The sequence below is a fragment of the Pseudomicrostroma glucosiphilum genome, assembly GCF_003144135.1.
Source record: "Pseudomicrostroma glucosiphilum strain MCA 4718 unplaced genomic scaffold BCV69scaffold_20, whole genome shotgun sequence".
NCBI lineage: Eukaryota > Fungi > Basidiomycota > Exobasidiomycetes > Microstromatales > Microstromataceae > Microstroma > Microstroma glucosiphilum.
The window spans coordinates 183308-206724 of record NW_020289932.1 but is presented as its reverse complement, the minus strand read 5'-3'; the positions used below and the strand labels follow the sequence as shown (position 1 = coordinate 206724).

General features: G+C 56.2%; 7 protein-coding genes across 7 annotated transcripts; 1 reads left to right on the top strand and 6 right to left on the bottom strand.

The window, feature by feature from the left end:
• Positions 1 to 3710: 3710 nt before the first annotated feature.
• BCV69DRAFT_122824 (hypothetical protein) lies at positions 3711 to 5405 on the bottom strand. The gene is made up of 4 exons (XM_025489163.1): positions 5214 to 5405; positions 4917 to 5115; positions 4014 to 4846; positions 3711 to 3915 (listed from the first exon to the last, which is right to left on the bottom strand). Exons 1-4 carry the CDS (start codon positions 5293 to 5295, stop codon positions 3821 to 3823), a joined length of 1209 nt encoding a protein of 402 aa, XP_025344975.1. The 5' UTR covers positions 5296 to 5405; the 3' UTR covers positions 3711 to 3820.
• A 571-nt stretch (positions 5406 to 5976) lies between these two features.
• On the bottom strand, positions 5977 to 9496 carry BCV69DRAFT_315207 (hypothetical protein; the record flags this gene model as incomplete). The annotated part of the gene is made up of 2 exons (XM_025495181.1): positions 9158 to 9496; positions 5977 to 9070 (listed from the first exon to the last, which is right to left on the bottom strand). The coding sequence occupies exons 1-2, from the start codon at positions 9253 to 9255 to the stop codon at positions 5977 to 5979; spliced, it is 3192 nt and encodes a 1063-aa protein (XP_025344974.1). The 5' UTR covers positions 9256 to 9496.
• A 163-nt stretch (positions 9497 to 9659) lies between these two features.
• Positions 9660 to 14904, top strand: BCV69DRAFT_315206 (P-loop containing nucleoside triphosphate hydrolase protein). Its single transcript, XM_025495180.1, has 2 exons — positions 9660 to 10378; positions 10455 to 14904. The coding sequence occupies exons 1-2, from the start codon at positions 9740 to 9742 to the stop codon at positions 14727 to 14729; spliced, it is 4914 nt and encodes a 1637-aa protein (XP_025344973.1). The 5' UTR covers positions 9660 to 9739; the 3' UTR covers positions 14730 to 14904.
• On the bottom strand, positions 14893 to 16971 carry BCV69DRAFT_253763 (putative isocitrate lyase; the record flags this gene model as incomplete). The annotated part of the gene is made up of 4 exons (XM_025490534.1): positions 14893 to 15068; positions 15218 to 15349; positions 15460 to 16159; positions 16243 to 16971. The coding sequence occupies 4 exons, from the start codon at positions 16969 to 16971 to the stop codon at positions 14893 to 14895; spliced, it is 1737 nt and encodes a 578-aa protein (XP_025344972.1).
• A 1121-nt stretch (positions 16972 to 18092) lies between these two features.
• BCV69DRAFT_235155 (hypothetical protein) lies at positions 18093 to 18977 on the bottom strand (the record flags this gene model as incomplete). Its single annotated transcript, XM_025489900.1, has 2 exons — positions 18093 to 18656; positions 18744 to 18977. Coding segments are annotated over 2 exons (798 nt in total), but the record flags the coding sequence as incomplete, so codon positions are not given.
• Positions 18978 to 19072: 95 nt separating this feature from the next.
• Positions 19073 to 19804, bottom strand: BCV69DRAFT_122731 (hypothetical protein). The gene has a single exon (XM_025489162.1). It carries the CDS (start codon positions 19641 to 19643, stop codon positions 19194 to 19196), a length of 450 nt encoding a protein of 149 aa, XP_025344970.1. The 5' UTR covers positions 19644 to 19804; the 3' UTR covers positions 19073 to 19193.
• A 1306-nt stretch (positions 19805 to 21110) lies between these two features.
• On the bottom strand, positions 21111 to 22519 carry BCV69DRAFT_288721 (NAD-dependent glycerol-3-phosphate dehydrogenase; the record flags this gene model as incomplete). The annotated part of the gene is made up of 5 exons (XM_025493642.1): positions 21111 to 21346; positions 21452 to 21571; positions 21670 to 21882; positions 21982 to 22449; positions 22474 to 22519. The coding sequence occupies 5 exons, from the start codon at positions 22517 to 22519 to the stop codon at positions 21111 to 21113; spliced, it is 1083 nt and encodes a 360-aa protein (XP_025344969.1).
• Between the last annotated feature and the right edge of the window lie 898 nt (positions 22520 to 23417).

The window sequence follows — 23417 nt, the reverse complement described above, 5'->3', positions numbered from 1 at the left end:
AGCTGCCCAGTTCCGAAATAGACCAAACGGAACGGAAGATGGCCAGCCACACGGGGATGAATATATGCAGGGGCTTGAGATCGACTGGGCGTATGAGACAAATGGCCCGCGAGGCACTTCGGTACCGAGAGCACCGGCTAAGAGAGCGCTCAGAACAATGCAGCAGAGGGTGGGTCGTAGGCTGATGACGGTAGACACAACAGTGGTAGTCGTGGGTGGTTGGATGAGTAGTCAGTGGTCAAGCTGAAGATAGCTCTGGTGTGTAGCGATCAGAAGGGGCCTCTCAGGTGTGAAAGTCTAGCCGAGCTCCGACTCCGACTCTCAAGGGCGATTCCGCCCAGATCCTGCTTCCTACGTAAGGACGCTCTACGCGAAGTCGGTCTCAAGGTCTGCAAAGAGGTCAGAGGAAAGAAAAAGAAGACGGCGGAGGCAATCACACTTCGGCAATTGAGGGTCACATCACCCTTGGGTGACGGTACAGCCTCACACGATGAGACCACCGAGCAACAGAGAGACTGGAACCGTACAGCGCATTCGGTGGCAGATCACACAAGGACAAAATAAAAATGGCAAGAGGTATTAAATGCCGTGACTCATGGAAAATATACATCCACAGGCAGCTTGGCAGACTTGAGACAGAGAGAAAGTCACCATTGCTCCTTATTCATTCCTTCCGGATCCACTTCTTCACAAGTCAGCAATCTGCCCCTGCCCCTGCGCAGCCCCGGCCGAGCTCGCATTGTCCCACAGCTCGCGAAAAGCTGGGTCTTGCATCATCGCCTGGAAGTCCATGTAAGCCTCGTGGCGGATCTCCTCATTCAGCTCCCCGCCTGCGCCTCCACAAGTCCCTACGTTCCTGCCATTCTCTGGCAGAGTCGATGCTGATGCTAGTGCAGAGGTAGAGGCAGAGGAATTGAAAGCCATCTCTGATGTAGAAGAGGAAGAGGAAGGAGCCGCTGTAAGCTGTTGCTGCTCACCGCTGGGAGCAAAGCCGCTCAGAAGGCGCGACAGGCTAGGCGACAGCGGCGTCAGATCCGGAAAGGGAATAGGATTTCCAGCAGATCTTCCCCCTGCTCCTCTTGGAGTCGGCCCTGGCCCATTTGCAGATGCACCTCGAGGTGCAACACCAGGCGTAGCAAAGAGTGGGCTCAAGGAGCCATGAGAGCCCAGCAGGGCTGAAAAGTCCCAACCGCCAGGACCTGCTCCGGCTCCACCAGGGGAAGCGGCATTCAGCACGCGCTGCAAGGCAGGAGAGCGGGCTACGGCCGAGGCCAGGGCGAGAGAGGTGGGATTTACGCCAGACTTGCTCGAGGGGGTGCGAGGAAAACCGATGCTGCTCTCTTTGTTTGCTCCTCCTCCTCCTAGCCGAGGCGTCTTTGGCGGGACGAGGGGCGCAGCCATTGCGGTGTTGGTGATAGGATTCGTGTCGGTCCTGTTGGTGAAGCGTGGCGAGCTGCGCACTTTACCAGGAGTTGTAGGAGGGGCAACGCCTGCATCAGCCTTGGACGAAGCCTTGGGGCTCGAATTGCTTCCCTTTCTGGGCGTGAGGAGCGTGTTGGGCGATCGTGGCTCCAGAACGGGCGTCTGTCCCTCGCTTGACTGACCAGTACCATCAAAGGGCGTACCAGCAATAGATGTTCCGGCCCCTTCTTTGCCGCTCGACCCTTCACCTCGGTCACCTCCATTCAGATTCACTCCAGGGAGAGCGTATGCGGCCACCCCTTTCGATCCCTCTTCGGTGAAGTCCCGGAGATGTTGGCCAAAGTCGAGCTTCTCGTGCAATTGAATACCACCAGCGAAGTGGTCTAGGCTCATAGACCCATTGCCCTGGATCTCGATACTGCCAGCTGCTCCCGGTATACCAAAGTTGCTGGCTTGGAGTAGCCCATATGGGTCTTCGAGCATGTCGAGGTACGACTCCACTGTACCATGGTCGTAAGGAGACAGGACAGACAAGTCATCTCTAGGGGATGATCCGGCCGAGGATGAGGGAGCGTCTTCTACAGTAGCAGGTAGGGGCTTGCGATGGGGCACTAGCGCAGTCGACATGGGGCTCTTGCGAGGACTGGACATCAGTCTTTTCCTCTGAGCGGGCGAGAGGGATGCACGAGCAATAGGTGCGATCGGAGGAGGATTGATGGGCGTCGATCTGCCGCCAAAGACATCCGTCTCGTCGTTCCGGGCGAGACGAGAGGATGTGGACCTGGCAGGCGAAGGGCTCACGCCTTTCGTCAGCTTTGTCTCTGATCCATCAACAGATGTGACGTTGAAACTGGGTAGAGAGGCATTGCTTCCCGAAGAAGCAGCAGCGGCAGCGTCTCGCTTCCTCTTCTGCCCAAGTGAAGGGCTGGCAGGACAGACTTGACTGCTGCTCATCCTGCCCTTCCTCGCCATTGTAGGCGAGTCACCTCCTGGACCATCTTCCTCCTCATCGTCGTCGTCTTCATCCCGGCCGATCTGAACAGGAGTCTTGCCAGATTGCGACCTGGTCGTGGGCGAACTGGAGAACATCAGAGAACTAGCCGAAGTAGTCTTGAGCATATGAGACCTTCCTTTGGTCAACTTGTTGTCAAAGCGATTGCGTGAAGGGCTTGGAGAGCCAGGAGAGGTGAGGGAAGTCAAGGCGCTCGACTCGTTGCGCATCGATCTTTCTTCTGACTCGTCGCCAAGACGAGATGAAGGCGAAGAGGTAGCGGGCAGCCTGGCAGCTGTGTCGGCTTTGTGGGAGGCCTTCATCGTGGAGATGGGCGATTTGAAATTGGTGAAGGCACTGAAGACATCCAGATCGAGAGTCGGGGTAGCGCTACCGGTGGCCGCATTTGCGACAAAGGAAGAGAGAGCGGCCTGGCTGTCTGACTTGCCGCGCTTGCTGGTAGGACTGCCCGACGTAGTAGCATAGGGGTTCTTGTCTTCCCGCGTACCAGTAGGATTCTTCCTAGGACTCCTTCGCGGGACCTCGCCTGCCCCTGTCAGACCAGGGAAGCTGTTGACAAAGGACATGACCTGCTTTGGGTCATTGAAGTCAAAGTTGTTGAAGTCTCGATCGAGAAGAGCATCGAGAGCGCTAGTCGGACTGGAGTCCAAGATGTGCGAAGGAGCTCCATAGCGGCGACGAGCAGGAGTGATGCCCGGTGTTGAATGGATGATGTGGTGATTGGCAGCAGTCTTGGAGACCGATGCTGCTCCTGTTGAGTCCCAGGGAAAAGTTCTGCCACCCATTGCCCTCACTGGCGAGCTCTGTGCGATGAGCGGCATCGTCATCGGCTCATCGGCGGGCTGATCATCTGAAGGTTCGCTGGCAGGCATAGCTGCTACACTCGAGAGCCTCTCCCTGTTCTTTGCGTCTCTACTCTTGCCCTTGCCAGCGCCCGTCTTGCATCCCTTGGGCCTGCCAGGCTTCTTGCCATCAGGGTTCTCACGAATAGATCTCTTCGACCTCAGCTGGCCAAAGCTGTCCACAGCGAGATCCTGCTCATCCAGAGGTGCACGGTTTCGTACCCGTTTCCTGGCTGGCGGTGGCGGAGGAGGAGGCTGAGGTGTCTCCCGACCCGCAACTGGAGAAGAATATTCGATCTCGTCACGCTCGTCCTCATCGCCCATGTCGCTCTCTCCCGGAGCTGTCTCCCTCGCTTTGCGCTTTGCAGGGTACTTGCGCTTCTCGAGCTTCTCCGGCCTGCTCTTCCTCCACTTCTGCCAGAAAAGACCACAGCGGTTGCAGGCACGCCAGGAACTGCGGCCATTCGCGGTGACAAAGCCGGCCGAATCGGTCTCCAGACCTTGTCGCTCCTCCACTGGGGTCGCATCTTTGCAAGGGTTGGACTCAAAAGCCCCTGGAAAAGGTACCTTGGTGCCCTCGCTGAGAGTGACGATGCGCCAGACGGCCTTGATTCTGTCCTCTTGTCCACAGTTGTAGCACTGATACATCTGCTCGGATTTGCTTCCGCTGCCTGAAGCTGTAGAGTCTTCATCCGTTGAACCAGCCGGCTCGGCGACTGAAGACAGCCCGATAGCACTGAAAGTCCGCGAGAAAGCAGGAGTCACAGCGGCGCCACTCTTGAACTGCGGTTGTGACACAGACCGATTCAGCCTTGCGCCTTGTCCCCCTTCGGCAATGGTTGGCAAATTGTTGACTTGGTTCTGCGCCTGCCGGGCTTGCAGAGCCTGTACCAGTGCTAACAATTGCATTGCTTGAGCCTGTTGGGCAGATGTGGTTCCAGGTGGCAATTGGGCTGGGAGCTGAGGAGGGGGAATCGGAGACGAACTCCGTTGCGAGTTGGGCGTGGGTGCTGAGAGTCCAGTGGTGGACCTGCTGGGTCCAGGCTGAGAGATTTGTTGCGTGGGGCGCTGCCTGACAGGCGAACTAGCAGAGATCGGTTGCCTTTTGGCACCTCCAGAAGAAGTAGGCGTAGCAGCAGCACTCGTCGATTTTGTTGTCCCGCCGAATTGCTTCAGCATGTTGAAGTACTGCTCCCGGCTCTGCGCCTGTGTCTCCTTCATGCGGATCTCAACATCGAGGTACTCGACGACGTCGTCTTCCTCTTCCTCCTGATCCGAGTCACTGCTCTGATCCCAGCTGCGATCTGATCTCTCGGAGGAGACCTTGCCGACCACCACTGTGTCACCGTCCCCCTCTTCCTCCAATACCCAACCGAAGAAACCCCTGCCCACAAAGATGGAATTGGGATCCTTCGATGTGTCCCTTTCGCGAGAGCCAGATGCGACGGAAGGCGATGTTTGCGTGGTAGAGGCTCTGTGAGCTCGCTGCCTCTTTGTTGCCTTGTACGTCTCTTCAGGATCCACGACGTAGAGGATGAAGTCCTTCTTGCGATCGAGAATCAGTTCAGGACTGCCAGGGATGTGATGAGCAGGTGTCAGCGCGCTCCTCTCGTCAACTTCCTTCGCCATGGCAGACTCACCTAGAGATGCAGATTGCGCTCAGACACGTCTTGAGCGTGACCTTGCCGAATCGCTGCGTGGCGCTACCAGTAGCGCCACTCATCTCGCCAGTAGTGTTCGAAGAGCGCCTCATAGGTGGCAGAAGCTCGATTCCCGTCGGACGACCCAAAGGAGCGAGCATGCGGTGAGGGGATGACTCTAGTGTATACCAGACCCGCACTGGGAAGGCCAGCAGAGCAGAGGGCAGAAGAATTCAGGTAGTGCGTCAGCACCACTCGGTATGCCCCCCTGTGACTCGATGTTTGCTCAGTACTTACCATCCATGACGCGTCTCTCAGGCCTTCGCCGCCTCGAGCTACCAGCTGAGGAGGACGACGGAGCCGAAGCTCCGAGAGCCATCACGGCGAGTGGGAGAATGTGACTTGGTGTTTACAGCGTGTCGTGATGATGTTGTGTGCCTTTAATACGTATTCGTCTGCGGAACCCTTTGTTCAGGTATGGTCGTGGATGCTCGTCGGAGGCAGATGGTCGTTGGACGTGCAAGACGGAGGTAGATGTTCGCAAAGCGGCGCGTGAAGGTCTGTCTGTCGTCGAGGAGAAGCAGCAATGCGGCAGTGTGCTAACGAGGGTATAAGAGTGCGTCGTGATGAGTCAGGAATCTATATCGAGTCGAGTCAGTGGAAGCAGTGGGTGGGTGAGATGATGTATGGAGGGAGGAAGGGTGGGTGAGGGCAAAGGCAAGGAAATGCGCCCCCCCGCGCCTAGGTGGCCTTCTAGATTCCCATCTTTGGCTCCGCCTGGCGCGTCTCGGCCTCACCTGTCGCGTAGAGAGCGTGCAGCAGCAAAGGTCAGCGGGCAGCGCCACGCCCCCACGGCCAAATTTGGCAAAGGCTCATGCACCCATCGCGCTCCACATCCCCAGCGAGGCTGATCGTGACTGAAAGATATTGCAAAAGGGGGGGAGAATACTACAATGGTACAAAGAGCGCTCCCATCACGCCGCGACAAAAACACAGCTGACCCCAACACAGCGGAATACACTAAATACACAGCAACGCCCTCGCTCACCACGGTTCCAGACTACGAAATCGACTCAAAGAAGCCCTTGATAGGCGCAGACAACCTTCTGCGCAAGCTCCGCTTCTTCAGCCTTTCCGCCGTCTGATCTGCACTGGCAGCCGAGGCAGCAGATGACTTAGACTGGGATTGGGCTGCCTTCTTCTCTGTCTCCCTCTGTAGCGACGATGGCTGGCCCTGACTGGCAGATCGACGAGGAGTCGGCGACGAAGTGGCACCAGCAGCGGTGCCAGAGGGTGGGTTGACACTCTCGCGAGGAGCAGACGGCTTCTTTGTCGCGGCTCCCTCTCGCTGCTGCACGGCAGATGCAGATGTACCAGGTTCGAGCTGAGGCACCGAAGTGGCTGCCCCTTTCGATGCCTGGGCTGCAGAACCTTTGCCCTCTGGAGGAGTAGACCCAGAGGGTAGAGAGGCCGCGCTAGAAGAAAGGGACGGGTTCCATGTTGTACCAAAATACACCTTGTCCTTGTCCCTGCTCTGTGAGCTCTTCAGGGGAGACATAGCGCTGCTTGACGCAAGACCTTTCGTCGTAGCTACAGCCAACCTGTCGGGATCCACAACCCTGCGCTCGTCGGCGCTCGGACGTTTCGCACGAAGTGGGTCTGCACTCTTGCTGTCCTCCACGCTTCCAGACAAAGGTGATACCTTCGAGACCGGAGGCAGAAGAAGCGCAGGAGTGGGAGCAGGGCTCGAACCTAGCTTACTTGGCTTCGTTGGACGAGAGCTGTCTGATTTCGGGGACTGAGATGGAGAAGGACTGTGTGCATGCTCTTTGCCGGTGAGCCGCGCCGAAAGATGAGACTGGTTCATGGCAGGGGTCAAGAGCGCGTCCGACCCTCTTGTGGAGCTCTTCTCCTTTATACCGCCCGTACTATGTCTCCCACGTCGAGCACGATCATCCTCTGGAGTTTGCGACTTGTTTGTAGGTGGTACGGTGTGCTGTGCCTGGGTCGACTGGACTTCAGGTGCAGCATGCGCATGTCTTGAGTCTTCGGATGGGGTGCTCCTATTGGAGTTTCGACTGGAGCTCCTCAAGCCGTCTCTCAATCGATCGAAGAAGGGGCTATTCGAGCGAAGGACTGGCGACGAGAGGGCGGGCGAAGGAGGAGCAATGATTCTTCCAAGCGAGTCCTCATGGCCGCTTGTGACCGGAGGCTGGGCGTCACTATTAAGAGACGATCTCCGCAGGAGTCTCTGCTCCTTTGCGATGTCCTCTTGCGTTCCGGCTTCCTCCAGCATAGCCATCATAGCTCGGGCGCCACCTCTTCTGCGCACCTTCTCGTTCCTATGCCTCTCTTCTCGAGCTCTGACTTCGAGCTCGACTTGGTGAGCAAGAGCTGCGTCTGCGTCGATGGTCTCCTCCTCGCTGACTCCAACCGGACTTGAACGAAAGGCCGGGAACGAATCCACAGGTTGAAAGTATCCATCATGAGCCATCTCGAGCTCAGGAGACGACAGTCCCGCAAGAACATTAGGTTGACTGGCCCGCCCATGCTTCTTGTCGACCTCGTCGACTTGAACTTTGTCAGCCAGAGATGTGCCAATTCCCTTGTTGCGGTCCAGAATCTGCTGCAAGTCAGCGTTTGCATCTTCATCACTTTGCTCGACAGCGGGCGGAGGTCTCAGTGCTACGTGAGCTTCGTTCGATCGGGCAGAATCGTTTGCCGAGGGTTGTAAGACCGAATGATATGTGACCACGCCTCTGAAGCTCTGATGAGAGCCTATGGGCGCAGATATCCTCGTCGGGTCATTGGCCCGCTGTGCAGACAGCGGAGGCGGCGATCTTGTCGACCTTCTACTACTGTCAGGTAACACCAGCGCGGTATCGCTGCGGGACAGACTCAGTGCTTGAGCTTTGATCCGCTCTCCTCCAATCTCATTCTGAGCTGCTTGCTTGCGGTCCGCTAGCCATTTCGCCCTTGCACCTTTTGACCAGTGAGCAATGTACGTCGCACTGAGGCTGGCGTTGATCCTGCCCGAGCAGTGCTGGCAGACACAGTCGATATTCAGTGGCACTAGCTCAGGCTCTGATACAATCGGCGAGGATTGATCCAACTCCGAGTCAGAGGCATGATCATCTGTCGTAGGCTCTTCGGGCTGAGACAAAGGAGAGCTCCTGCCCCTTCTCAGCCAATGTGGTCGATGACTACCGGGGGCAGCTCTCACGAGATGAGAGGATTCAGAAACCGACCGTGTGAGCGTGCTGCCCGATGTACGTGCAGTGCTCGTTTCGGCAGGGCTAAGCGTCTTGGCGGAGAGACCGCTCGTGCGAGAAGCCCCTGAATGTTGCTGCGACCCATCCTGTGTGCCGGGCAGATCCAAAGAGGGCGACGATTTTGCTGGCAGCTCAGCAGCAGAGAATGACGGTGATGAAGGCAACGACCTCGCCGTGGACTCAAAAGTGTTCCGGTGTTGCCTGCCAGCTGCTATCAGCAGCCCTTCTGAATGGATCACTGGCGGACCCTGGCCGTCATGAGGGTAACGCTTGGGGGACTTGAGGGGTGCCGAAGCTTGGGAAAGAGGAGCTGATAGCGCTGGTGCGGCTGCTATACGTGGTGCAGGTAAGTCATCTTCATCGTCGCTGGCCGATCCGAGAACAAGCGGTCGGTAGGCAGGCCTTGGCGCTGCGACTCCCTTCTGGGGCGTAGGCGCCTGCAAAGTTGCCTTGAAGGATTGCGGAACGACCTTGACAGGTGTGCCCGGCGCGATTGGAGAGGCAGCAGCGGCAGCAGTAGAGGTAGATCTCATCGAAACGGATGAGGAGCTTTGGTCTCTGCTCATGCTACTCGCTCTAGCTCTTCCGGGCTGTTTGAGGATACTCTTCAGCGAGGGGACTGGTAGAGTGTTGGTAGTGCTCAGTGTCGCATCTTTTGAGACCAAGGGACCCTCTGCCCTTGGCTGATGATGTTGCTGCTGTATTTCTGTCTGAGGGAGAGCCGGCTCATCGGCGGAGACGGGATTGTATACTTGCGTGATGTGCTGAGGCGGCATGCGTTGCAGGTCATCAGAGCCTCTGCTTCGGCTAGGGCCCGCGAGCGAAGATGACTCATGTTCGTTTGCTGGGTAGGATGGGATGGCACTAGAGTATCCGACTGGTCTGGTAGATGGCAAGGGAACCAAGTTGGGCGCGCTCAGCTCAGTCGCATGCTGCATCGAGTGTTCCATTACGTTGGCACGTACTCACATCAGGATGCACTGATCTGCAAAAGCAACTTCCTTGCTCCTTGCCTGCTTCTCCGTATCAGCGGATGATACTGCCGGACCTGCTGTCGGGGCGCTCATGACCCCTTCTGCCTGGGCGTGTGTATCGCGGGGTGCAGCTGTATCGTTGAAGTGGCCGCTCGCACTGACCGCATGGCCGAAGGCAACGTACTACACGTCGTAGCGGCGCTGGTACGCCTCTTTCTAGCGCCTATCTATGTACTCGTGATGGTGAGAGCGATATCAAGGTCATCAATCAAGAGGATAGCGTTAAGGGTTCGAGCGTTGGTGTCTAACACGATGCGGCTGAGGAAGGCTGACTGGTGAGTCCTGTGCGTCCCCTTGTCCTCGGCCAGGGGCTCCGATCCGAGATGCGAATCTAGGCGTTGCTCTCCATTCCACTTCCGCACGGCCCATTTCAGCTCCGCTCCTCGGCCAGATTTTGACGCAGGGAGAGTCCTTCGCAGGGAAGACAAGAGCGGTACCACTCCACCATCATCCCACCTGCGCACAGAGATTTCAGTCCACGGCTTCCCTCTAGTCGTGTAGGGCATTCGGTGAAGCGATGGCGCCGAGGAAGAAAAGTGCTCAGATCAAGTCCAGTGGAGCAACGTCTTCCAAGGCCGCGCCTCTGCCCGACTGGGTCAAGAACAAGGGCGCTAAACCACCTCCGCCAGGGACAGCTGCTGCGTCCTCGGCATCCTCTGCTGCTGACAAGGGCGGTAAGGCAGACAAGAAGGACGGCAAAGGGGACGCTAATGGAGGCAGTGCCGTATCCACGGCTGGGCCTTCCTCACAGCCTGTCCGGCCTCCACCTTTATTTCCTCCTGGGACAAAGACTCCCCTCAATCTGCTGAATGAACGAGTGCAGAAGCTTCACAAGGACTGGAATAGACCCGAGTACCACCCTCATCCCGTCAGAGCATCTACAGCCTCGAATCAGGAGTCGGAGAAAGAGGAGACTTCAGACGGCAACTTCTTTCAGTACGATAATGGCAAAGCTGGACAGCACGAGGGCAATGGATCTCCTCAGCCCTGGACATGTTACGTGACGCTGTCCAGACCCAACCCCAAGGACAAGAGTACCAACGACGTAGTAAGGCTAGTGCCCGATGAGAGAGACTCGAACCAGAGATTTGCAGCCGGCATGGTCGAGAGCAAGGAGATGGCAAGGCATTATGGAGCTACCTACGCCCTCTTCAGAGTGAGTCTGAGTGTAGCAGAACAGCTACGAAAGGGATCCTTACTGACTGCTCACTCTACAATGGTCCCTTTGGCAGTTGTTCTCGCAACTTTCATTAGCTCTGATGCTGCCACCTCAATTTCGAGATTACTGGTCTTCCCTCGAGGCATGGAAGAAGTCGCTTCCTCCACACATTCAGGCAACTCTCTTTGCTCCAGATCCCTTTCTCGCTCAGGAGCAGGCGCGGGCTGCAAAGAAGGAGCGGGAACAGCAGGCCTTGAAGAAGGCTCAGATCAAGGCGGACAGTCAGAACAACAGCGGCATTGATGAAGACAAGCTGCCGAAGAGATGGAAAGAGGCAAGGGAAGTCAGGATGACAAAGAGCATGAGAGACTGGGTAGAGGAGATTGTCAAAGCGGGCAGCATCAGCACCTATGATGATGAAGCTGATGACCTGGAAGAAGACGGCGGCTCATCGTCTGCCAGTCCTTTGAACGGTAACTCAAAAGTCACTATCGATACAAAGCGCCTCGAGGCCCAGCTCTCGCAGCTTGGCTTCCGCTCGGGTTACATTTCCTCTGGACTCTCTTGGCTAGCACGCGCTCGATCAGCTCTTCTCGGCCAGGTCAGAGTCAAAGACCATCTCGTTGCGTCCATAAAGCAACAGTCAGATCACGAAGCCCTGTTGACCTACCTCACGCTCTACGTGCCGGAGGAGGACCTTCCCGATCGCTTCAAGGCTTCCAAGAATTCTACCAATGAAGGCTTCGTGACCTCAACGCAGCGAGGTCAGTCGAAGGAGGATGCTTTGAAGACTCAGTGGGCTGCTGAGCGTATAGTCAAGGCGGCAGGCTACCCTCGCAACGCCGTCGAAGCCGCCATCACTTCTGAGAGCGGAGGGGATGTGGGAGCTAGAGAGCTCGCAGCTTTGAGGAGCCTTGCTGGGCGTCTAGGTCAAGAAGAGGGGTCTGCTGATGGTGTCGAATCGCTACTCTCAGCGCGAAGACTAGAAGCGCGGCGAGAGGAAGTAATGGTGCTCAAGTCTATCCTGGGAGACGACCGGCTTTGTCCAGTCCCAGTCGAAGAGAGACCCCTCGGTTGCACCGATTGCACCGATGACTGTTTCGATGTCATCATTGCTGGACCATCTCGTATGCAGGTGGAAGGAGGTGGGAAGTGGGGCAAGGAAGAAATCCGACTCAGGGTGGTGTGGAAGATGGATCCCTACCCGACTCTCGAAGGTGAAGCCCCTGTGAGACCGACATTCTACGTCGCCTCTCCCGCCCTATCCACAAGCTACGATGCTCCCCGACTCCCTTCCTACTTGCGTCTAGCTCTGACAAGACATCTTCTCAAGAAATTGCAGACTGAGACCTGGCTCGAGGACGGGCAGGCCTTGCTGCCCATGATCGAAGACTTGGAGGAGAATTGGCGGGCGATAGTCAACGGCGACAAAGTCAGATTCGAAGAGGTCATGGCGGGCTTCACAACTCGACGACCGAAAGCTGTTGGCACAGACACAAAGGAAGCTACACAAGCCAATTCTTCTCGGCAGACTTTTGCCCCTGCTCGACCACTGAGGCGAGATGCGGGCATCGATTCAACTCTACTGAACGCGCAGCAAGCTTTCAAAGCTTCACCTGGCGGGCAAAAGCTGCTCTCACAGCGTGCCACTCTGCCTATCTCGCATCACTATGACTCTATTGTCTCGACGCTCTTGGCTCACCGCCTGACGCTCTTGACAGGATCAACAGGTAGCGGAAAGACGACGCAGCTGCCGCAATACATCCTGGACTCCTCTATCGAAGCGGGTGTAGGCAGCGAATGCAAGATCATCGTCACGCAGCCACGACGAGTCTCTGCCATGAGTATCGCGGAGCGCGTAGCTCATGAGAGGGGTGAGACCATTGGCAACATGGTCGGCTGGGCGGTCCGAGGAGAGAAGAAGGTGGGAAGGGCAAACAGAATTCTGTTCACCACAACGGGTCTGCTCCTCAGACGTTTGCAGACAGAGCCTGATCTCGCGTCCATCTCTCACCTCCTCATCGATGAGATCCACGAGAGGTCTCTCGATTCCGATCTTCTTCTACTCGAAATTGCCTCCTTACTCAAGATGAATCCGAAAATTAAGGTGGTTCTGATGAGCGCTACTCTGCAGAAAGAGAAGTTCATCAAGTACTTTGCTGGCAGGATCGATGCTGGTGAGCAAGGCATTGGAAGTGTTGATGTGGAAGGTCGGATACATCCAGTAGACGACTTCTACCTCGAAGATCTGGTGAAAGAGACTGGCTACCGTCCCTCAGCGGCTTCATCGTCGTCGTCTTTCGGTAGAGGTGGGATGGATCGTGGTGCCGGCCCGCTCAAGGGACTCAGAGAGGATCTGACGGCTCATGGCTTTAGCGAAGGCGAGATCACTGCTCTGGAGGTACTCGAGAGGGAACGACCCGGGCAGGCCGTTGGGCCACTCGACTTTGAGCTCGTGGGTCGAGCTGTCAAGCATGTCGCTTTGAGAGAGGCGGCAAAGGAGCAGGCCAGCAATGATGGACGCGTCGGAGCGATCCTGGTCTTTATGACGGGTGTCGGCGAGATCCGCCAAGCCTGTGAGGCCATCAGATCGACACTGCAAGGCATGCCGATCGAAGTATTGCCCCTTCATTCGAATCTGTCGAATGAGGAACAACAGCAGGTGTTCCGTCCGGTGCGAGCTGGCGCGAGGAAAATCGTGGTCTCTACCAACGTGGCCGAAGCATCCATCACTATCGACGGAGTCACTGCTGTCATCGACTCTGGTCGAGTCAAAGAGACAAGCTACGACCCAGACACTGGCCTTACGAGGCTGGTGGAGAAGTACACCTCGAGGTCTTCTGCGATGCAGAGGAGGGGAAGAGCTGGTCGAACAAGACGAGGCGAGTGCTGGAAGCTCTTCACCAGGACTCTCGAGGAGAAGAAGATGCCTCAGGATAGTCAACCCGAGATGACGAGAGTGGCACTCGAAAGTGTGGTTCTGCATGCCCTTTCGATGAAGAAGAAAGATGTGACGACCTATCTATCCTCAGCACTGGATCCCCCATCGATGGCCTCAATCTCTTCGGCAATCACGAATCTGCTCGAGGCTGGCGCCGTACGCTCTCTCGCATCGAGGGAAGAGCTGACTCCAACAGCACTTGGTCGCCATCTGACCAATCTGCCATTGGACCTCAGACTAGGAAAGCTGCTCATCTTGGGATGCACATTCCAATGTCTCAGCCCCCTCCTGACGATTGCTGCCCTCATGTCTTGCAAGCCACTCTTCGCCATCCCCTATGAAAAGCGAGACGACCTCAATGTTATTCGCGAGCGCAAAGCCGTGGGCAAATCGGACCTCCTCACTGACGCTGCCATCTACGATGAGTGGGCTTCGATTCGACGCAAGGGAGGTTCAAACGCAGAGATGCGCAATTTTGCCGCGGACAACTACCTCAGCTCTTCTTCGCTAAGGGACATCACCTCCACGCGTATCGACCTCCTCTCCAACTTGCAGGAAATCGGCTTCGTCCCACGCAAGGGGTACAACCCCGTGCAAGACCTGTCTTCTCCGCACCCCCTCGACACCCACTCTACCAACCACGCACTGTTGCGCGGACTACTCACCGCCGCCCTCTGGCCGTCGATGATCCGTATCGCGCACCCGGAGGCCAAGTACAACCAAGGCTCATCGGGTACAATTGCACGTGAGACCGAGGCTCGCTCTGTGAAGCTCTTTGACGAGGCTGGACGGGTCTTCCTGCAGCCCTCGTCGGTCCTCTTTGGCCGCAATAAGTTTGAAGCGAGCCATCTCGCCTGTTTCAAGAAGAGTGCGGGAGCGGGGGATAAGGTCTACCTGAGGGACGCGACAGAGGCGCCCATCTATGCGCTCTTGCTCTTCTGTGGGAGAATCAAGATCCACCATCTCAGGGGAGGTATTTCCCTCGCTTCCTCTGCCGGAGGTGCCGCTGCAAAGCAGGTACTGACTACCACTGGAGGTGCTGCTGGTGCTGCTGGTGCTGGTGGCAGCGCGGCCAACTCTGGTAAGAGCAGCAGAGTCGCTACTCCCGTCAATGGCGCTGCCGTCGGTTTCGGTGGTCAAGAGCCTCGCAGCGAAGTCTACACAGACGACGAAGGCGAGGGTTTTGTGCGTCTGCGCGCTCCTGCGCGTATTGGTGTATTGAGCTCTCAACTTCGTCGATTACTCGATGCGCATCTCGACCGGGCTTTCGATCGCGATTCTTCAGAGCTAGAAGGTGAAGGAGGCGCGAATGGGAGTAGAGAGGAAGAGGAGCAGAGGTCGTTGCAGATTCTAGAGGTGATGCGGGCGCTGCTTGAGAGGGATGGAATGGGGACTGCGCCGGTCTAGCGATCCCGGCAGTAAAGCCCTTTGCTACTCAACTTTACCCTACCCTAGACGAATACAATCCAGTACACACATCAATGTAGCCTACATCAAAGAGAATTAGATTTGTGCAATAGAGATACATGTCCTTCCTCTCTTTCTTCCTTTCTTTGCCTTCCTTCTAAATCTACTTGAACTGATTCTCCGTCGAATCAGCACCCATGGCACTCGTCGCACTCGATCCACTCGAAACGGTCTGAATCATACGATCGCTCAGAGCTGCTCCGCTCCACTTCTGGTGTGTGAGGACATCGGTACCGATTTCCTTTTCGCGACGTTGGATTAGGTTCACGTAGGCTTGCACTGTGAAGTGAGGAACAAGAGGAGAAGGAGGGGAAGGAGAAGGGGAAGGGGTGGTCAGTGATCAGTGATCAGGTACAATGCGATGCGGTGCGCGAATGGTGGCCCAACAGGACCTATGGGTGTATCGATTGGAATAGGCGGACACTTACTTCCATCAGTCTTGTAAGCCTTTGCGAGTTCAGCAGAGATCATTCCCGTCGAGTGTAGGCCGGCGAGGGAGATGAGCTGGAGTACGAAGCCGGACTGGGCGAGGTCCCAGATGAAGTTGCGTAGGTCGTCCTCTGCGAGTGAGCGAAGCGAGGCGATGAAGCGTGAGTTAGTCGGTCAGTCAGTAAGTAGCCGCTCTTCCTGGCGAGAAAAGTCGAAGAAGCAATCCTCTTCCTGTACTCACCACTGAACCCATGAGCGCTCCAATTGAATGATGGGCTCAAGTTATACACGAGCATCTTATCCGGGTACGTCTCGTGAATCTTGCTCGCAAATCCCTGCGCCTCCTTCAGATCCGGCGTCTTCGTCTCGAGCCAGAGCATGTCCGCATACGGTGCAAAGATCTTGACACGCTTGATAGCCGGTGCCAGCCCACCGGTGAAGTGGAAGTAGCCTTCCTTTGTGCGAGGCGCTTCCCAGTCCCAGTGCGGCACGCCTTCTGCTCCAAAGATGTCATGAGCAATTCTGCGTGCCTGAGTATTCGACACACCTCCCTCTACACCTACTTGCTTCTTGTACTCTTCAAGCCCAGAAGTATTCGATGCATTGTGCTTGGCAACAGCTTCGTCGAAAGTGCAAAGGTCGCACTTGTCCATCCACTCCTTTTCCACCTTGTCCACCTGTGCACCTACTTTGCCTTCGCTTTCTGCCCTCGACAGACTTTCAGCGAGGGAGAGGGTATCAGAGGGGAGATTGTAGGCGCCCTTGATGAATTCGTGATCACGCACGTCGATGTTGCTAGAGATGAGCTTGCCAGACTCCGAGTCTGTGCGGGCGATGACTAGGTTGGAAGAGCCGAGGACATCCCAGGCCAGACGGGTGGCATTGAGGCGATTGACATGCTCCGAGGTGGGAACCAAGACCTTTCCTGCTTGGTGACCACACTGTGCGAGTTGTTGTGAGAGAGTTGGTCAGAAGGGTACTCTTCTTCCCTCAGTGAGTCCTCAAGCGTCTTCGCCCAACTTACCTTCTTACCACCATGCAGCTGATCTTCAAGATGAATGGCCGCTGCTCCATTCTCGGCAAAGAGCTTGGCCAGCTTCATTACCGTCGTCAGCCCTCCATGTCCGGTATCAGCATCAGCAATGATCGGTCTCAGATAATCCACCCAAGGCGTCTTTTCCCTCTTCTCCTTTGGCAGCTCACACCTCTCATCCCAGTGTTTTCGATCGTGGTGCAACTGTGCCTTGAAGAGACGCTGTACTTGGTTCGGAACAGTAGTGTAAGGGTAATCTGCCAAATCGGGACCGACTTCGTTGGAGCAAGTGGTGAGAACACTGCTGCATGCCCATCCGCTCACGTAGGTCACTTCTTGGTGGTATGCCATCTGGGATTGCTGCACAGGGTCTATTGCGCCCATGGTGTGCACTGGCTCTCCCTTTGAGAAGCGATGACGTAGGAGAGAAAAGAGCTTGTCGGCCATGAGCGAAGACTGAGGTGGAGTAGCAGCGATAGACCCTCGCTTGGACACTACGGCCGAGGGAGGATAGGGCCTCTTGATGCCCTTGAAGCGAGGTGAGTCGAAGAAGGCTTGCACCTCATCACAGCTGCGCTGAAAGTCGGCTGCCTCCTCTTCCGCCGAGGGTGGTTGTAGACGCAACGGGTGAGGTGCGGGAAAGGCAGATGTGGCGGCTATATTCTGCACTTGAGCTAGCGAGGAAGGGGCGGACCGATGGAGGGATCGTGAGGTGGACATTGTGCGCAGACAAGGCGAGGCAATGCGAGCGAGTGGCTTTGTACGGCTCACGAGGGTTCGACTGCTGCGTCCTGAAGAGGGGAGGAGCTGCTTGCTGGCCATGATCAATGTCAGACTGAGGGCGAGTGTGCTCAACCTCTGCGATGGTAAGGGAGAAGCAAACAATGTTTAGAGGAAAGTGAAAAGGAAGATGTGCCGGCGAGGTCTTCTACTCTGATCAGTATGGCCTTGGGAATTGTGGAGCGGAGGAGGCGCATGAAACCCGGCGCTCGGCCACCACGCCTCAGCCGGAATCGGCATTGGCGGGTCAAAGGCGCAACCTTCTGACGTGCCCACTCCTCCTCAGCCCCCTCGCCTTGCCCTCGGACCCCGTACGACGAGGATTCACGCAAGAGAAGACGACGACGACGACAATGCGACACTCCAACACACAGAACGATCGTGACAATGGTCGCTATGATTGTGTACTCGAGTGAAAAGCAGACGAAAGAACAGACCACCTGGCTCCCAGATCCTACCCGCCCATCTAGATGTGATCTACTACTTTGGACAACGACGACGACGGTACCACTACGTCTCTGATTCAACTATTGCATCACTTCACTTCAAACTCGACGACGTGCTCATTGCTTGGCATTCTTGCTGCCATTGAGCAAGTGAGGGTAGTGCGCTGCCACTGGGTCTCGGGTCCTCCTGGCTTCTTCGCCATCAGGCTGAATGGTGTTGAGCTCGTGCTGGTTCAGGAAGCCCGGGTGGACGAGGTACTCTGGCATGGGCTCCTCGGTAATTGTCTGCGTCTGTGTCACCTGCACTCCCTCGAGAGACCCGAGGGACGTGGTCTGAGGGTGAGCACGACCCATGTAGCGGGCCTTGGCAGGTGACTTGGGAATCTGGCCACCCTCCGTGATGGGCAGGGTGCTGAAGGGCTGGCTGGTGGACTGACGAGAGGGTAGAACCGCGGGTACCGTGATCCTCTGCTTCTCCAAGTCGATCGAGACGCTGTCGTCACTGATGTAAGGCAGCCGTCCACTTGACCCTTTGTGAGTGTTGTTGGCAGTGTCCGAAGAGCTAATGTGGCTGTTGGCCAACGCCGAACCCCTTCGACCGACACTAGACCTCCTTCGGGTAAAGAAGTTGATGACCTTCTCGGATACAGATCCCTGACTGGACAGTTGCTCATTGGAGATGCCTCCGGGCTTGTGCGCAGCTTCATTGGCAAGTTGCACGTACATGCGGGTACTGATGCAAAGTGAGACGGCTGCCGACGGTACTGCAAAGAAGATGGACAGGAGTGGCCCCGTCTGGGCAGCAGTCAAGACCAGGATGGGTAGGTTGACGACGAACACGGCGAGGAAGTAGAGGGCACCTTGCTCTATCAGGACGGTACCGATGCGGCTGGATCCACCGCGTGTCATCTTGACAACGCCGCCGACGGTGAGAAGGAGTACGGTAAGATCGTAGAGGATGGTGATGAGGTACTTGACAAAGTATTGAGTCTTGACCTCTGTCATGGCACAGCTGCCGGTGGCCCATGGGAAAAGGGGCAAGCTTGACCACATCATGACCACATCTTGTGTACCGGCGGCCCAAGAAGCAGCAAGTGCCAAAGTGCCGACGACGAGGCCATAGGTGATGTAGGTCCTTGTCTTGCCACGGTAGACGCAGACTGCTCGACAGGCCAGAAGCTAAGGAAAAGACGAGATGAATACGAGTGTCAGTTCAATTGTCAAGAAGCAGCACCTTTCCGACATCCCTCCCTGATAGCGACTCACAATCGATGCACAGGTGTTAACGACGCCCATCAGTACCTGAACAGCAACCATGTTGGCCGTGCAGTTGACTTCATCCACAGTGTAGTACCTGATCATGATCAGAACCATGTAGCACCACCATGCAATCTTGGCAGCAAAGTATGCAATGTGAATGGCTCGCCTGCGCCTTTTGCCGGTGATGACTGCCCAGTCAAAGGAGAAGAGGGCACATTGTTCGTATAGGGTGATTGCGACTGCGGGTAGGGAAAGGTGGGCAAAGAGAGGGACAGACCGAAAAGGCATGAGCTAACAGCGATCGACATTGGTCGTCTTGCGGCTCGGAAGGTGGGCTACTCACTGGCCATCCACCAGAGCACTACCATTGCCTGCAGCGTGGCGATGGACTGATTGTAAGTCATATTCACAACCATCTTGTCTTGTCTTGGGTGTGTGTGAGTCTAGTCTGAGATCTCAAAGGCCGGTGTCGAAGAAGGTGTAAAGGGGTGCGCTAGGAGATGCGGAATGTAGGCTAGAAGGGCGGAGACAGCACCTTGCGTGTATGCTTTCAGTGCGAATGCCTGAGGCTACTACGATAAGATACGAGTGTTGATGGTGTACTTGGGATGAAGCTGGAAGCGCAAAGGCAGCGATATGAAGGCGAAGAAGGGAGTGGGACGAGGTACTTATGCTTGCCAGCCAGGGGGTTGAGGGCCGGACGATAAGAGGTCCAGCGAATGCGAAGAGACGCGTGAGGCGGACGTAGGCACCGACCAGGTCACTAACCATCACCTGCCGATTCGCACGCACGACGGCGTTTGCATCCCCACGGCAAAGTGCGTCGAGGCGAGTCAAAGGGCGTCTCTTCACTTGCAGCCTGACTGTGTCTGTGATCGGCGTTGCGTCCCTCCTCTCCTCCTTCATCTTTCCCCTCGCTCCCTGTATTCAGCTGTAGAGTTGCGAGGTAAGAAGCAAGGGCCACCTAGTCACACCCCTCGGCGAACCTTGAACTTTACTCTTCCCGCCCGCCCACCTGCAGACTTCACCGCCTTGCCTCCTTCTGAGGCCGGGGAAGGACCAGGGACGGGGGGGGGGGGGGGGGGGGAGGGCAAGATTCTGCACTCCGACTCATCAGGTCCGGGCGTGGGAAGTCTTCTTTGCTCTTACAAACAAGCTGACTACGACTGCAAAGTAGCCGGAAAATGCGCCAAGATGAAGAGAGTAGGAGGCGAGACTGAGTGCTAAAGGGCCCTGACCTTCCAACCTTGCTAGCTCGGGAAGGGTGGATTGGGTCTTCGCACTGACCACCCAGGAGGAAGGGGAGGTGACCTCCTTGCTTCTTGCGGCATCTTGACAGTTTGACGCCCACCTCCCCGCATCACAGCGGACCCCTTGTGCATCTGCGACGTGCATCAACCCTCTTTTTTGTCTCTCTTCGCGTGCCTCCTGACCCATCTAAAATAGGCCGTCAATTGGATGAACTGGCGCAGCAAGACAGCAGCATCGAAGAACAAGTGGGTTTCAAGGGCGATCTCCCTCTCCCTTCGTTCCCTTTGGCGAGCGAGGATCCTATTCCATTTTTGGCCCGCAGATGGCTGGCTCACCCCGAGGTATTCCCGCTGCGAGGGAAAAAAAAAGGCACACAGAGTGCACAGCCTTACTTTTGCATCGCAAAGATCAACAGCCCCGTCGCAACCTGTGCCTGTGCCTGCGCCGCCTGTGTCTGTGCCTGTGTCACTGCTGACTTCGGCTGCAAGTACTCAAGAGGGTACAAGTCAGCCTCGCTTCTGCTTCTTAGAGAGAGTAAAGGAGGGGAGGGAGCGTCTCCTTACCTTCGCGTCTTTCTTCACGAGACGCTTGGAGCCTATTTTCCAAGCGAAACTCTAACATCCCTTTCCAGAGACCAACATCGGCGAACACGTCGAATCGCCAATCGCCAATCGCGAAAGGCGAATCGGGCAGGCGGTGCGAAGAAGTAGGGATGGGGTTGCGCGTCTGTGAGATTGAGGACGTCCCTTCTTTGACAGCCCTTGCGTCAAGCAGCAGCAGCAGCAGCAGGCAGGCAGGCAGGCAGGCAGGCAGGGAGGCAGAGCTAGGCTATACGAAGTGATGCGAGACATTCTATATTCTATAGTTCGATTCAATTTTCTGCTTCCATTAGGGCAGGTCAGGCTGCTTACAGCGCGTAGCACTGCATAGGACGGCGCAGTACAGACGAAAGAGAGGACTCGGAGCGTAGAGTCCTTGGTGAAATTTGAGAATAGTGGACAATGACACATGAGGTGGCGGTAGCCTGAACGCGGATCCCCAGAGCAAAACACGACGCCCGTCTAGCAGCCCGCACCTAGCCACGTAGAATGCGGCTTGCTGCACCCTTTGCAACTCTGCAACTCAAAGTCGACTCGTCAAATTCACCACTTCCCCACCCTGGTAAGCAATCGAGTACACGCTCCTGAATAGCGGATACTCGTCCTGTTTTCCCCTCGCCTTGAGAAACTCATACACTTCCTTGGCCGTCTCTGTCCCTTGGAGTTTCTGACCGTTGAGCAGCTCCCGCTCCAGGACGTCAAAGGGCTTGCCGGTGGTGACGAATGCCTCGGCGCATTTGCGATTGCGGCCGCCGTAGCCTGTGTAAAGAAGAAGGGCAAAGAGCGGAGGAGAAGAGTAAGAGTAGGTCACAAGGGCGTGAGTGGTCATTGTTGGCTGCCGCGGGAGAGCTGAGATTGACTTACAGGTGGTGATCAAGTCGGCAATTCCTGCACTGGTCTCGGTGAATGTTTCTGGCTTGACGCCCTCGAAGAACTCCTCTGCGAAGCGCTTCATTTCCATCAGGCCAATCCGCATCACAGCCGCTATGAGACCACAAGCAACAAGGGGAGAGTCGTGTCAGCTCTTCAGCTCAAGCCCTTCTGGACCTTCCCCATGAAGCCATCGCAGCGGCTCTACTCACCCTTGGCGTTGCTTCCCCAGCCCAGTCCATCTGTGAATCCAGCAGCAATGGCCACTACATTCTTCAAAGCTCCGCACAGGCTCACCCCGGCTACGTCCTCGACCAACCCCACACGGAAAGTGGGGGTATCAAAGACCTTGAGAAATCGCTCTGCCGTGGCCAGATCGCCCGGACGGTAGCCAATGGTAGTTTCTGAGAATTTGTCTTCGGCGACTGTGAGCAAGAGAAGCATGGCAACAATTGTCACATTAGTGTCTGCAACTTCTCTTGTCTCGTGCGCTCTCTCGCTCTGGCTCTCATCCTGCCACTCACCCTCGTTGGCAATGTTGGCTCCACTCAGCGCAGCACACTTGCACCCCAGAATCTCCTCGATGACATCTGCGAAGATCCTGATCTTCCCGTTCTTGACCTCTACTCCCTTGATCATCGATATCGCCCTGGCGTTCTTGGCCACTTTGCCCTTCAAGCTCTTGCATACACTCTCAATGAACTGATGCGGTAGGACAAAGATGAGCAGATCTGCATCTCGTGCCGCCTCCTCTGCCGAATCCACTGCCTTGACATTGTCCGGCAGCTTAATGCCGGGAAGGTACTTGACATTCTCGTGACGTGTATTGATTATGTCTGTGAGCTTCTCTCCATCGATTTCTTCCTGGTGCACATACATGCGCACCTCTTCGATGAAGAGATCCGGATATTGGAGGAGGTTGTTGCCGGCGATGCGAGCGATGGCGCTTCCCCAGTTGCCTGAGCCGATGATCGCTAAGCGTAGAGGCTTTTCTGAGGATGAAGAGGAGGAAGAACTTCCTGTAGATGAGGAGGAGGAAGAAGAAGAAGAAGAGGATGCCATTGGGAAGGTCTTGAATTCGTACGGGGCTCTGGATAAGTGAGAGGAAGTACTGATCCACCGGCCAGGTCGTTCAAACAAGTCACTGGGTTTACGAGCTGCGAGGGGCCAAGAGGAGCAACGAGAGAGCTTCTGGCCGAGATCGGGATGAGCTGAAGGTGTTTGTGAATATCTGGAGAAGGCTGTAGGCGTTATGCGTGCACTGGAAGCAGTGGATCTGATGGTTCCTGAGACGTGGTACGAGAGCGAGCGTGAGCCCCTGTTGGAGAGCCGAACGAGCTGAGGTGTAGAGGAGAGAATGATGGTGGATGACTTGGAAGGACAAGCTTGGAGGATGAGTAGAATGTTGAAAAGGATGCAAGGAGGAAGCGCTGGGGTGCGGTGGGATCAGCCGACGGAAAGAGCTTGGTGGTGTGCCTTGGGGGAGAAGTTGTGTGTGTGTGTTGCGTGCAGGAGTGGCAGCTGCCTGGATTGCGATGAGTAGATTGGCTGCACTGTTGTCCTGATAGCAAAGGTCGTGCGGATGATGTTCGACGATTGCTCTGAGTAGACTACGGAGTAGTGTGGTAAACTTCTCTCGTCGTCAGTCTGTGAGTGGTCAAGTGATGTGAGTCTGACTTGGTTTGCTTGGTTGGTTGGGCTCAACGAACAGACTGGCCTCGGCAGTGGCAGGCGAAGCGGATGGGCCAACCGCATTGATTTGCCCCTCGCCTCGCCCTCGCCCCCGTCAAAAGTTGAGGCCACGCGACTCCACTTGTCCGGTCCGACCGGCTTCATTTCTTGGGGAGAGGATCACTCACGCGCCCCGACAACGCCAGTGCCTGGCTGAACCTCCTCAGAGCGCTCAATGCGCAAGCCAGGGACGCAGCTGCTACAAATCCCTCAGGATCGACTATTATGA